The sequence below is a fragment of the Ovis canadensis genome, chromosome X, assembly GCF_042477335.2.
Source record: "Ovis canadensis isolate MfBH-ARS-UI-01 breed Bighorn chromosome X, ARS-UI_OviCan_v2, whole genome shotgun sequence".
NCBI lineage: Eukaryota > Metazoa > Chordata > Mammalia > Artiodactyla > Bovidae > Ovis > Ovis canadensis.
In genome coordinates this window covers 66556739-66571915 of record NC_091727.1, presented here as the reverse complement: position 1 = coordinate 66571915, position 15177 = coordinate 66556739, and the positions used below count along the sequence as shown (strand labels likewise).

General features: G+C 36.9%; 1 protein-coding gene across 6 annotated transcripts in view; it reads left to right on the top strand.

Annotated features, from left to right (window-relative positions):
- Window positions 1–15177, top strand: part of PHKA1 (phosphorylase kinase regulatory subunit alpha 1) — a 171525-nt gene that overhangs the window by 114369 nt on the left and 41979 nt on the right. For 3 of the 6 annotated variants that reach the window (XM_070291833.1, XM_070291832.1, XM_070291831.1), the window contains exons 17-20: window positions 7956–8034; window positions 10382–10548; window positions 12842–13018; window positions 14796–14887. In XM_070291833.1, coding sequence (XP_070147934.1) covers window positions 7956–8034; window positions 10382–10548; window positions 12842–13018; window positions 14796–14887 — 515 coding nt within the window. The remainder of the gene's footprint in view (window positions 1–7955; window positions 8035–10381; window positions 10549–12841; window positions 13019–14795; window positions 14888–15177) is intronic. The other 3 variants (XM_070291836.1, XM_070291835.1, XM_070291834.1) reach the window with 1 other exon arrangement.

Sequence of the window (15177 nt, the reverse complement as noted above, 5' to 3'; positions counted from 1 at the left end):
GGCCAGTTCTACTGGGGGAGCACATGACCTCCTCAGAATATAGCAACATCCAGCAGATCTCTACCACTACAGGCACTCCCTGTTCATCCCAATTGTAGTTGCCATACCCCTCTCTCTCCCCAGCCTGACTGAACAAGTGAGCTTTAATAAACTGGGGCCTTTGCCCTTTCTTGTCTGGGTAGGAAAGACTCTGGGGGGTGGCCTACAAGCAAAGGCAGGGCCAAAACCAAAACAGAGCACCAGGGACTATGTGACCAAAGAAGAGGAAGGAATTCATTCCTGCAACAGCAGGTGCAGTGAATTAAATCTCTGCAATTAACTTGAGACTGTGGGCTTCTGGGGACTTTGGAAGCAAGAACAAGCTAGAATAAGGCCAGATCTAAGTAGGAGCTGACCCCACAGTGCCCACTGCAGGTCCAGAGACCTTCCTAGAAATATTGGAGGATTTCCTGAGTAGGCAGATGGAACACATTGGGTGATAAGGACAACTGACATCACAGAATAATGTTCTTCTTACTATCTCTCTCTCTCTACGTGTATGTATGTATATATTTTTTTCATTAGTTCTATCATTGTTCCTTTTTTATTAATCCTTTACTTTTTATTTTTTACTTACTTTTTCCTTTTTTAAAGTTTTTTTAATTCATTTTATTTTCCTCTTATTTTTACATCTTTTAATTATATTGTGTTTTTTCTGTGTTTTTGGTTTTGTATTTTTGCTACTCTAGTTTTTAGTCTTTGTTTTCATTTATGGATTCATTTATTGGTTTGACTTCTCTCTTATTTTTTGGTTCCTCTCTTTACTCTTTCATTTATTTTCTTTTTGTGAGTGTGAGTTTGTGAGTTTCTTTGTGTGTTCCTGTCTGATTAATGTTGCTTTTACGATTTGTGTTGGAATTTTGTCTATCTGTTCTTTTTTGTTTGTAGGTTGGTTTTATTTTTTCTGCTATTTATTTCTTTCTTTATCCCTTCTGTGTTCTGTGGCTTGTGAAGTCTTGCTCCTCCAGCAACGGGTCAGGCCTGAATTTCTGAGACAGAAGACCCAAGTCCAAGACGTTGGGCCACCAGAGAACTCCCAACCCCATGGAATACTAATCAGTGAAAACTCTCCCAAAGGCCTGCATCACGACACTAAGATCTGGCCCCACCCAAAGACCAGCAAGCTCCAGCACCAGACACCCCACACCAAAAAACTAGCAAAACAGGAATACAACCCTACCCATTAGCAGACAGGCTGCCCAAAGTTATACCAAGTCCCATAACACATCACTGGGCACAAAACTGCCCTTTACAGGGACAACATCAAGCTCTACCCACCAGAACACAGGAACCAGTCCCCCACTCCAAGAAACCTTCACAAAGTACTGGTCCAAACCCACACAATGGGAGCAGACTCCACAAGTAAGAGGAACTATGATCTTGCAGCCTATATAAAGGAGACCTAAAACACAGAAAATTAAACACAATGAAAAGACAGAGAAACATGCAACAGATCAAGGAACATCAGAATTCATAGTAATGATAGTACAGATGACTCAAAACTTCAGAAATAAAATGAAAGCACAGATAAATAGGATGGAGGCATGAATTGAGAAGATACAAGAAACATTTAGCAAAAGTGTAAAAGAAATAAAGAGCAGAGAATCAACCATTAACAACATAATAACTGAAATAAAAAATAACTAGAGGGAACCAATAGCAGAATAACTGAAGCAGAAGAAGAATAAGTAAGTTGGAATATAGAACCATAGAAATAACCAAAATAGAATGGAATACAGAAAGAAGAATGAAAAGAAATGGGGACAGTCTCAAAAACCTCTTGGACATTAAGTACACCAACATGCAAATTATAGGGGTCCCAGAAGAAGAAGAGAAAAAGAAAGGATATGAGAAAATATTTGAGATTATAGTTGGAAACTTCCCTAGCATGAGAAAGGACATAGCCACCCAAGTCCAGGAAACCCAGAGAGTCCCATATAGGATAAACCCAAAAAGAATCATACCAAGACACATATTAACCAAACTAATAAAATCAAACACAAAGAAAATATATAAAGGAGCAACAGAAAAGCAACAAGTAACATACAAGGGGATCCCCATAAGGTTAACAATCTTTCAGCAGAAACTCTGCAGGACAGAGGGAGTGGCAGTATATACTTAAAATGATGAAAGGGAAAAACCTACAACCAAGGTTATCCTACCCAGCAAGAATCTCATTCATATTTGATGAAGAAATGAAAAACTTAACAGATAAACAAAAGTTAAGAAAATTGACCACCACTAAACCAGCTCTACAACAAATACTAAAGGAACTTCTCTAGACAGGAAACACAAGAGAAAGAAAAGACCTACAAAATCAAACCCAAAACAATTAAGAAAATGGTAATAGGATCATACATATAAATAATTACCTTAAATTTAAATAGATTAAATGTTCCAACAAAAAACACAGGTTGGCTGAATGGATACCAAAACAAGACCTCTATGTATGCTGTCTAAAAGAGACCCACTTCAGACCCCAAGGGCACGTACAGACTGAAAGTGAGGGGTTGGAAAAAGATATTCCATGCAAATGGAAATCAAAGCAACAGTAGCATTACTCATATCAGATTAAATAGACTTTAAAATAAAGACCATTACAAGAAATGAGGAAGGATAAGATATAATGATCAAGGGATCAATCCAAGAATAAGATACAACAATTACAAATGTGTATGAACCCAGCATAGGAGCACCTTGATAGGTACGGCAAATGCTAACTATAAAAGGGGAAATCAACAGTAACACAATAATAGTGGGGGACTTTAATATCCCACTCACACCAATGGACATATCATCAAGACAGAAAATTAATAAGGATATGCAAGCTTTAAATGACACATTGAACGAGATAGAACTAATTGATATCTATGGACATTCCATCCAAAAATGGCAGAATATAAATTTTTCTCAAGTGCATTTGGAATACTCTCCAGGATAGATCACATCTTGGGTCACAAATCAAGCCTTAGTAAATTTAAGAAAATTGTATCATGCATTTTTTTCTCACCACAATGCTATAAGATTAGATATCAATTACAAAGAGGAAAATGTAAACATACAAACACATGAAGGCTAAGCAATATGCTTCTAAATAGCCAAGAGGTCAATGAAGAAACCAAAGAGGAAATCAAAAAATGCCTAGAACTAAAAGACAATGAAAACATGACAACTTAAAACCTGTGGGATGCAATAAAAGCAGTGCTAAAAGGTAAGTTTATAGCAATACAAGCCTACCTCATAAAAACAAAGTAACATCGAATAATCTACCCTTACCCCTAAAGCAGTTAGGAAAAGAACAAATAAACCCCAAAGTTAGTAGAAGAAAAAAAAATCATAAAGAACAGAGCAGAAATAAATGAAAAAGAAGCAAGAGCAAAGACCAATAAAACTGGTTCTTTGAGAAGATAAACAAAATTTACAAGCTATTAGCCTGACTCATCAAGAAAAATGGGGAGAAAACTCAGATCAATAAAATTAGAAATGAAAAAAAAGAAGCTACAACAGGTAACACAGAAATACAAAGGATCGTAAGAAACTACTATGAACAACTATATGCAAACAAAATGGGCAACCTGGAAGAAATGGACAAGTTCTTAGAGAAGTACAGCCTTTGACGACTGAACCAGGAAAAAGTAGAAAATATGAACAGGTCAATCACAAGCACTGAAATTGAAACTGGGATCAAAATCTTCAACAAATAAAAGCATAGAGCCAGATGTCTTCACAGGAAAATTCTACCAGAAGTTCAGAGAAGAGCTAACACCTATCCTGCTCAAACTGTTCCAAAAACCTGCACAGGGAGGGAAACTCCCAAACTCATTCTACAAGGCCACCCTCATGCTAATACCAAAACCAGACAAAGATTCCACAAAAAAAGGAAAATTACAAGCCAATATCACCAATGAACATAGATGCAAAAATCCTCAGTATAGTTCTACAAACAGAATCCAAGAACACATGAAAAGAATTGCACACCATGATCAACTGGGATTTATCCCAGGGATGCAAGGGTTCTTCCATGTATGCAAATCAATCAATGTGATATACCATGTTAACAAAGTGAAAGATAAAAACCATATGATCATCTCGGTGCAGAGAATGCTTTCAACAAAATACAACACCCATTTATGATTTTTAAAAAAACTCTCTAGAAAACTGGCACAGAAGGAGCCTACCTCAGCATGATAAAGTCCATATATGACAAACACACAGCAAGCACTATTCTCAGTGGCAAAAAAAAAAAAAAGAAAGAAGCATTTCCTCTAAAACCAGGAACAAACAAGGGTACCCACTCTTACCACTATTATTCAACATGGTTTTGGAAGTCATAGCCATGGCAATCAGAGAAGAAAAAGAAATAAAAGGAATCCAGATTGAAAAAGAGGTAAAACCCTCACTGTTTGCAGATGCACTGGTTGTATACATAGAAAACCCTAAAAACACCACCAAAAAACTACTAGAGCTAATCAATGAATTTAATAGTTACAAGATATAAAATTAATACACAGAAAGTCCTTGCATTCCTATGCACTAACAATGAAAAATGGGAAAGAGAAATTAAAGAAACAATTGAATTCACCACTGCAACAAAAAGAGTAAAATACCTACCAATAAACCTACCTAAGCAGACAAAAGACCTGTATGCAGCACACTATAAGACACTGATGAAAGAAATCAAAGATGACACAAACAGATGGAGAGATATATCATGTTCTTGGATTGGAAGAATCAATATTCTCAAAATGACTATACTTACCAAAGCAATCCACAGATTCAGTGCAATCCCTATCAAATTACCACGGCATTTTTCACAGAACTAGAACAGAAAAAAATTCACAGTTTGTATGGAAACACAAAAGACCCTGCAGAGCCTAAGCAATCGAGAAAGAAAAATGGAGCTGGAGAAATCAACATTCCTGACATCAGACTATACTACAAAGCTACACTCATCAAGACAATATGTATATACTTGCACAAAAAGAGAACTATAGACCAATGGAACAAGCTAGATAGCCCAGAGATAAACCCAAACACCTTTGGACACACCTTATCTTTGACAAAGGAGGCAAGAATATACGATGGAGAAAAGACAGTCTCTTTAATCATTGATACTGGGAAAACTGGACATCAACAGGTAAAATAATAAAATTAGAATACTTACTAACACCATACACAAAAATAAACTCAAAATGGATTAAAGACTTAAATGTAAGGCCAGAAACTATAAAGCTCTCAGAGGAAAACATAGGTAGTACACCCCTTTGACATAAATCACAGCAAGATTCTCTCTGACCCACCTCCTAGATTAATGGAAATAAAAACAAAAATGAACAAATGGGACCTAATTAAACTTAAAAGTTTTTGCACAGAAAATGAGACTATGAACACAATGAAATGATAACTCTCAGAATGGGAGAAAATAACTGGAAATGAAGCAACTGACAAAGAGTTAATCTCTAAAATATATAAACAGTACATACAGCTCAATATCAGTAAAACAAACAACACAGTCAAAAAATGAGCAGAGGACCTAAACAGACATTTCTCTGAAGAAGACATACAGATAGCTAACAAACACATGAAAAGATGCTCAACATTGCTCATTATTAGAGAAATGCACATCAAAACTACAATGAGCTATCACCTCACACCAGTCAGAATGGCCATCATCAAACATCTACAAACAATAAATGCTAGAGAGGATGTGGAGAAAAGGGAACCCTCGAATGTAAATGGATACAGTCATTATGGCAAACAATATAGAGATTCGTTTTTTAAAGTAGGAATAAATCTACCATATGACCCAGTAATCCCACTACTGGGCATATACACTGAGAAAACCACAATTCTAAAAGGCTCATGTACCCACCCCAGTGTTCATTGCAGCACTATTTACAATAGCCAAGACATGGAAGCAACCTAGATGTCCATCGATAGATGAATGGATAATGAAGTTGTGATACATTTATACTATGGAATATTAATCAGCCATAGAAAGGAACAAATTTGAGTCAGTTGTAGTGAAGTGGATGAACCTTGAACCTCTTATACAGAGTGAAGTAATTCAGAGAAAAACAAGCATCATATATTATCACCTATATATGGAATATAGAAAAATGGTACTGAGTTACCTAGTCGAGAACGGACATGTGGACACAGTGGGAGAAGGTGAAGGTGGGACGAATTGAGAAAGTAGCATTGACATATACACACTGCTGCTGCTGCTGCTGCTAAGTCGCTTCAGTCGTGTCCAACTCTGTGCGACCCCACAGACGGCAGCCCACCAGGCTCCCCTGTCCCTGGGATTCTCCAGGCAAGAACACTGGAGTGGGTTGCCATTTCCTTCTCCAATGCATGAAAGTGAAAAGTGAAAGTGAAATCGCTCAGTTGTGTCCGACTAGTAGCGACCCCATGAACTGTAGCCTACCAGGCTCCTCCGTCCATGGGATGTTCCAGGCAAGAGTACTGGAGTGGGGTGCCATTGCCTTCTCCGATATACACACTACCATGTGTAAAACAGATAGCAAGTGGGAAGTTGCTATATAACACAAGGAGCCCAGCCGGCCACTCTGTAATGACCTAAAGGAGTGGGGTCGGGGGAGGGGAAGCAGGCTCAGAAGGGAAAGGATATATATATAATTATAACTGATTCGTATTGTTGTATGGCAGAAACCACAGAATTGTAAAGCAATTTTCCACAAATTAAAAAAATAAATAATTTTTTTAAAGTTTCCAAATAACAAAAAAAGGGAAGAGAACATGCACAGCTATTCATAAAAGAAATACAAATGACCAGTATATATATGAAAACATGCTTAATCTTATTAGTAATAAAATTGAAACAATGTCATTTTAATGTATCAGATAAGCAAGAATTAAAAAGATCATCAGTGCCATTATTGTTATAGATATGGGGATACAATCACTTTATATACTGATGGTGGCAATATTGGCACAACTTTTTATTGTGTAATTTGGCAATCTATAAAAGTTTTTGTGTTTCCTTGCTCTAACAGTTCTACTTGTAAGAGTTTATCCTGAGGAAACAATAGAAAAATTGCATCACAGTGTTGCTTATAACACAACAGTCTAAGTGTCTCTTATGGAATCATTTTTAGCTTTTACAAAGAATAAGTTAGAAAAATTGGATCACAAAAGAATATATGTAGTATAATCCCTTCACATAAAATCAGATAATTGTTAGCCTTCTAAATATTTTTTATGCCAACACACATACACACTCATAAACTAAGGCTCATTGGACGAGATAATACATAAAATGTTCAGTGCAGTACTTGGCACATGCTGCTGCTCCTGCTGCTAAGTCGCATCAGTCGTGTCCGACTCTGTGCGACCCCATAGACAGAAGCCCACCAGGCTCCTCTGTCCCTGGGATTCTCCAGGCAAGAACACTGGAGTGGGTTGCCATTTCCTTCTCCAATGCATGAAAGTGAAAAGTGAAAGTGAAGTCGCTCAGTCGTGTCTGACTCTTCACAACCCCATGGACTACAGCCTACCAAGCTCCGCCGTCCTTGGGATTTTCCAGGCAAGAGTACTGGAGTAGGGTGCCAGTGCCTTCTCCGACTTGGCACATAGCATTCAACAAATTGTTGCTGTTATTTTTGTCAGCATTCAGTAGTCATTCCATGCTCTGCAATCAGGCAATGTGCTAAGTACTTATAATAAATAAGATGTTGTCTATTTTGAGGAAGTCTCATCTCTTGGTCATCATCCTTTACCATTTCCCATTCTGCAGCTTTATTGGCTCTCAGATGAATTGTTGAAATAGAGAATGGTCAATGAGGATTGTCTCATTTGTACCATTACCACCAGAAAGTTGGTTTGAAATAATTGAAGGATTTCCTTTATTTCAAAGTTAAGACCACAAAGATTGTTTTAAAATTCTCTTTAAGATGAAGATGGAACCAGCTTGAATTCAAGTATCCTGGCAGCACTCCGAAAAATGCAGGATGGATATTTTGGTGGGGCAAGGTATGTGACCTCTATGCACTCTTTAGTGAAATGTAATGAAGTTTGAATGCTGGGTATAGTAATGGTAAACTGGTGATGCCTTTCTCTGTGTCTTTTTTTTTTAATTTTTATTTTTACTTTATTTTACTTTACAATACTGTATTGGTTTTGCCATACATTGACATGAATCCACCACGGGTGTACATGCGTTCCCAAACATGAACCCCCCTCCCACCTCCCTCCCCATAACATTTTCCCGGGTCATCCCCGTGCACCAGCCCCAGGCATGCTGTATCCTGCATCGGACATAGACTGGCAATTCGTTTCCTACATGATAGTATACATGTTTCAATGCCATTCTCCCAAATCATCCCATCCTCTCCCTCTCCCTCAGATGAATGGATAAGAAAGCTGTGGTACATATACACAATGGAGTATTACTCAGCCATTAAAAAGAATACATTTGAATCAGTTCTAATGAGATGGATGAAACTCGAGCCAATTATACAGAGTGAAGTAAGCCAGAAAGAAAAACACCAATACAGTATACTAACACATATATATGGAATTTAGAAAGATGGCAATGATGACTCTGTGTCTTTTAACAACATGTACCCATCATATGCCAAAGGCCTGGTATTTGATAGATTGAATCAAGGAATTTAATATTACAGAGAAGAGTTGGAATTTTTCCTCACCCTGTTCCTTGCCTATACCCCATAAATTCAGTGGGCCAGGAAACTTACTCTGGAAGGAAGGAAAAATGGAAGGAAGGAGGGAGAAAAGAAGGTTGTTGGACTATTCAATTCTGTTTTTCTTTTTTTCCCCTAAGTTTTTATTTTGAAAATTTTTAAGTAGAAACAGATGTGCAAGAATCTTATTGAATACTATATACCCTCCCTCGACTCACCTGTTATTAACATCTGTCCCATTTGTGTGTTGTCTCTCTCCCTTCCTTCCTACACTCCCTCCCTTACTCCCTTGTTCCTTATCCTTCTCCCTGTCTCACACATACATCTGTGCACACACACATTCTTTTGCTAAAGTGTGTGAGAATTAGAGATATCATGACTCTTCAACCCTAAATACTTGTCTCTGTCTTCTAAGAAAGAGGGCATTCTCATAAATGATGACAATATAATCAGCACACTCAGAACTTTTGATATTGATATGAATCTATTATAGAGTTCATATTCAAAATTACCCAGTTGTCTCAATAATGTTTTCCCATAGCTTTGTTCCTGCTCCAGATCCAATGAAAAGTCACTCACTATCTAGAACAATCCCTCAGCCTTTTATTAATATTTCATGACAATTTTCACTGTAGTTTTGAAGAAAGGTCAGTTATTTTGCAGAATGCCTCTTGATTTGGTTAAGATGGTATCTTGAGTCACTTTCCTCTGTCTAGGTTTACTCATTGGTGACCTCACAATTGATGTGTCTGTTGTTTGCCAGCCCTTCCATGAGGAGAGTGCTTCTCTCCATATTCTTCATAATCTTCCACTCAAGACTCCATTATCCTTTCTCTAACAGTCTTTGACTAAATGACTTTAGCTTCCATTGATGAATCAGTTATTATTAATGTGGTTGTAAAATGACTGTGTTTTGTAAAATGTGGTTGTAAAATTCTGTGTTTCTATCATTCTTTGCACATGTACTAATTGGAATCTTTCTGTTAAAAATAAATTTTTTTAAAAGCTCCCCATACCCCATTTATTTTGTAGTTTTATTGTCAGCATAGTCATAGATTCTTAGTTTATTCTTATGTCATGCTCCATTCCATTGTTTATTTCAATGTTCATATTAAGACCTGGTCATTGGGAGCCCCCTCAAGTTGGACGTCTTTTAAAAATCAGTACTATTGGGTTTCCCTTTGGGTTTGAGTTTTGCAATTGGCTTTATAAGTAGGGAGGAATATAATTTATAATCTACTATAATTCTTAAAATTGTCAGATACAGTTTTTTCTTTTCAAAATGGCCTTTTTGAGTATTTTTTGAAATGATATGACAAATTTGAGATATTTTATCTTCATTTTGTCCTAGCTTATCTTGTAGCTAATGGAAATTTTGGCCACATGTTCAGCATAGTTAACAACATAGTGTGTGGCAGTGTAAGACAGAAAAACTGATCTGCTGGTGGATTGTGAACCCATAATTGTAGTCTTTATTAACATGGTACCCTAACCTATACTACACAATGTATAGGAGGGCTGTAAATTTTCACTTTAAAAAGTTTGTACTAATGAATAAACGTTAGTAATCCCCCAACAAAACATTTCAGGTATCTTTTTTTTTTTTTTCCTGCTAAACTGTGTTGTTTTAAAAAGAATTTCCTCGATTTTCTGTGTTTTATTTACCCTCTTTTCAGGATTCAAACAGGTAAATTGTCAGAGTTTTTGACAACATCTTGTTGCACACATTTGAGCTTCATGGACCCTGGACCTGAGGGTAAACTGTACAGTGAAGATTATGATGACTATGATAATGAGCTGGAATCTGGTGACTGGATTAATGGCTACGGTTTATCCCGTAATGGTAAGGAGGCTTCATAAAGTCACTGGCTTTGCTGGACAAGAACACAAAATATTATTGAGCATCCTCCTTAATATTTCTCACTGCCAGCAGTCTCATTCCTGTTTAATACACCTAGATTTCTACTATTGTTTGGCTTCACTTTTCATACTTATACTTACCTTTGGTTTCTGGTCTAATATCCCTGTGGTGATTGTGGAGTATAGAGTTGGCCTATCCCTTATTAAGGTTAGGAGAGACTTCTCTCCCAGGTACATAAAATGACTGGTGCTTTAAAAATAGATGGAAGCAGTGGTGCGTGAGAGATATTTAATCAAGCATATAGTAGGAAAACTAGACATACACATACTGCTTTTTGACATTAAAAAGCACAAAAATATGAAATTCCATTAGGGTTATATAGAATATTACAGGGACACATCAGAAACTCTGGGAAGGTCTCTATAGTTTGAAAAAACTGATTTTGTATGCCTATTGCATAAAGCAGAATAAAACCTAATTGCCTTCCAGGCATACAAAGATGATATAGTGAGATAGTATCGTGAGGGAATAAATTTAAAATGCCTGAAAAACACTGTAAGTATTAAAATGCTGACCTAGGCAGAGCAAGCATTACATTATTTTGAATCCCAAAGAGAGAAAGGGCTGATGGGAATGAATTATTGTTTTAATTATGTAAAACATGGTCTGCCTACTTTCTTTGTCTGGATATTTGCCTGTTAACTTGTATGTTAAGGTAGCCAATTTCTTCATCTTAATAGTGGTATGTTGAAAAGAAGAAAATAAATAAATAAATTAGCTTTCCTCAATGAGCTAGCAAGCATAATCTTATATACAATAAACCATCACACTAGTAGTCAGAAGGACTGTTTTCTCACTTGGGTTCAGCATATACTCACCTAAGTACCATTTAATTCACTGTTTTCATAAGATCTAAATAGTATGAATTTCTTTGTTTGAAGAGTACATTAAATACAAGGTTATTTCATGTTATCAGTAATATCCAAAGTCATGATATCTATCTTGGCATAAATTGAGATATTTGAAAACCATATATTTTGAAAATCATTATTTTGATCATATACTGATGTTGTTTGCTATTCCATAGGTAGTTGTAATTTATATCTGTAACACCCATTCTCTCAGATTACTTTCTTAAATATATCTCTTTAATGATATGTTTTATTAAGTTTGATATTATGCAGTCTTAATCACTTTCTTCTGTCTGGGTTTACTCATTGGTGGCCTCACAGTGGGCATGTCTATTGCCTGCCATCCCTACCATATTCTTCATAATCCTCCATTCAAGTGTCTAGATTGTAATCAAGGTTATATTATTTGTCATTAAGATGTCATTGAGTGTGAGTTCCGCTCATGCAGCTTTGCTAGTTCCCATTAGTCATGTCAGAGAACAGAAATACAACTGGAGAAATCCCCAAAGATGACCAAAATCCAGATGATGCATGATTGATATAGCAAACTTCAGTATTGATCCAAACACTGGACTTTTCCAACTATAAATGTTCATGTAAAATCCAAAATGTTAAACATCCACAGAATATAGTTTTTTTGTTCCTATTATCCATAATCAGAGATAATGTTACAGAAGGTGTAGGGCAGAGGGAGAACCCCAGAGAATAATGACCATATTTGTCTTCTTCACCACTGAAACCTCAGCACCTAGTACACCACCTGGTCCATTGTGGACAATAAATATTGGATTAATAAATGAAGGCAGTGACTAAAAAGACCAACATGTGGTCAGTAGTTCTTTTGGTACCAGTGCCACATGGAGATTGGTGGGTTTTTTCCTTTTTTTTTTTTAGCCATAGTAGCTGCCATTTGTGGAATCTGTTTTCAGCTAGGCTCCATGTTAAGTGGAAGATTTTTGCCCTTCTCCACAAGTTTCCTCATACCAGTGAGATTCAAAGGGCCCTGTTCTACTCCTCCTTCTCCTCCTCCTCCACTGCCACCAACATTACCATCACATACACATACACAGATCATGAAATGCTCCACCTTGCCTATAATAAGCTCATACTACTTTCACAGGACCTAAAAGTAGTATTATCTCAACAAGGTTGAGGAATAGGTGGAACCTGGTAAGGGGTCATGGTTTCTGAATAGTAAAGACTGTGAAATGATCACAAACTTTTTCTTACCCCGTGAGCTAAAACAACATGTTTCTGGTGCTGTAGTGTGGGCACAGGAGCCAGTCATTCTGTTTGGTGGTGTAGACTGTGAAGTTACTAAAATATTTATTTTTCTCTCCCCTCTATCCCCACTAACCTTGCAGCTCACTCTGGTGATGAAGTTGCTCGTTATTTAGATCACCTTTTGGCACACACTGCTGCCCATCCTAAACTAGCCCCTACCTCACAGAAGGGAGGGCTAAATCGGTTCCGAACTGCTGTGCAAACAACCTGCGATTTAATGTCCTTGGTGACCAAGGCCAAGGAGCTGCATGTACAGAGTGAGTAATGCCATGACTCACTGGAGTCAGGAACAGGATGATGTTGAGCCCAGGATGGGAGTGGGTGTTTATTACAGTGTAAGCAGGAACTTTATTTTGTTCACTGCGTTATCCTCAGCATCTCAAACAGCACCTAGAATATATTAGATGCTCAAATATTTGTGAAATTAATAATTGGGTATCCTTTTGCTATAGATAGGGCTTCCCTAGTGGCTCAGATGGTAAAAAATCCACCTGGACAGAGGTGAGCCCAGTTCAGTCCCTGGGCCAGGAAGATCTCCTGGAGAAGGGAATGGCTACCCACTCCAGTGTTCTTGCCTGGAGAATTCCATGGACAGCAGAGCTTGACAGGCTATAGTCCATGGGGTTGCAAAGAGTCAGACATGATTGAGTGACCAACACTCACTTTTTCACTTTTTGCTATAGTATAGTGCTAGGTAGTCTGGTTTATCCAGTTACATAGAAGGAAGAGACAGAACAAGAGGTGTGGAGCATATTCAGTTTTAACATCTAAGTATTAAAATGTGAAAAGAATTTTTTCATCCTTTGGAAAATTTACTAGTTGGAAATAATTTTATTTAAAGAGAAAGCATTACAGACTATTACAAGATAGTCTTGCAATGAAAGGGAAATATTCTGCCTTTAGTAAGCTACATCTGGCTCCTCAAGCCAGCTGTAACTTTATACAGTCAGTTGTTTCAGCAGTATAGAGCTGTTTGTCAACTACATTATCATTATTTGACAACTTTGCCATTCTTCTCCCCGGATCACTACCCTTCCTCAGTAGTGTCTGCAGTGGAGGATGTCTTTTCTAGTACACATTGCCAGAAGTAGTCATAGCTCCTAAGAGTGTTCAGTACCTGTCTGGTAGCTGCATGTGAAGGAACAGAAGGGTTCACTGGCCACACCTAGAGGACCTAAATATTAACATTTCACAGATGACAAGAAAAAGATGCATGCTTTTACTGTCTAAAATTTTATTGACCAATACTAACCAAAAGTATTAAACATGATCACTGGAGAATCATTTAACAATTAGAAAAGGGAAAAACTTAGCATATATAGCATTTGTCTATGCTTCCTTGACAAAGGGCTTATGCAAAGACTTCAGCTTTATTAAGTTATACTTCTAGATTGTGAATTAGGAAACTTGAGCTTAATTCCCAGCTCTGCTACTTACTTGCTTAAACAGTTGTTTGGGCTCTATATCTCTCTTTCTGTATCTGTAAAATGGCAAAAATGGCAAGAAAATCTCTCCTTAGAGGTTATGGTAAGTATTTCAACAATGAACTGTAAGTAAAAATCTTAAAATATCTCAAAGTTGATCAGCCACTACATTTTTTTATTTCCTAGATAGGGTCATTCATTTATCTATTCTCAAGGAATTCTAACTGCTAGCTGCCAGATATTCTCCTAGGAGAATCTGGAAAATATAAAATGTAACTGGGTTCTTTCTGTTATATCTGTATTCTTTTAAAGTATCAGTAATAGCTCCATTGTGGTATTGATTACCTTCATAGGATTTAACATCTTATATGTCCAGCTGATGCAATAATTCTAGATATTCTATTCAAAATATGTTTATTAATTGATCAAATATCCATTGATTTATCTGACCTTCATGTATCTTTTCTTTGCAATTACCAAGAAAGAGTAAATTTCCCTTTCTTGTTCCATAAGGAACTAACCATATGTAACTTCACTGTTGAGATCAACTGTGCATTTTTATTAATCTCTCAATTATCTAAGCTTTTCCATAAATGTCAACCTCTTGCAGATGTCCATATGTATCTTCCTACAAAGATATTTCAGGCTTCCCGGCCTTCACTCAACTTACTTGATTCATCTCATCCCCAACAAGAGGACCAGGTAAATTTACACAGGAGATATTTCTATCACCTTTTTTGCAAAACTACCATTCTTACAGAAAATGATAGAACTAGCCATTATGGTTTCTGCTAGTAACTAGCAGTAAGGAAAATGCCACCATGGTGAAGATATATGTCCTTTTTAGTTCACTTTTTAAATGGTAAGTATTTCTAGTCAGAGTTAAGAAAACTAGATTGCTATAGCATACATTCTGAAGGTGTCATTGTTTTTGCTTTACTTTTTGTCAAAATTTAGGGAACTCTTATGGGAAAGTTTTAGAGGTGAAAAGA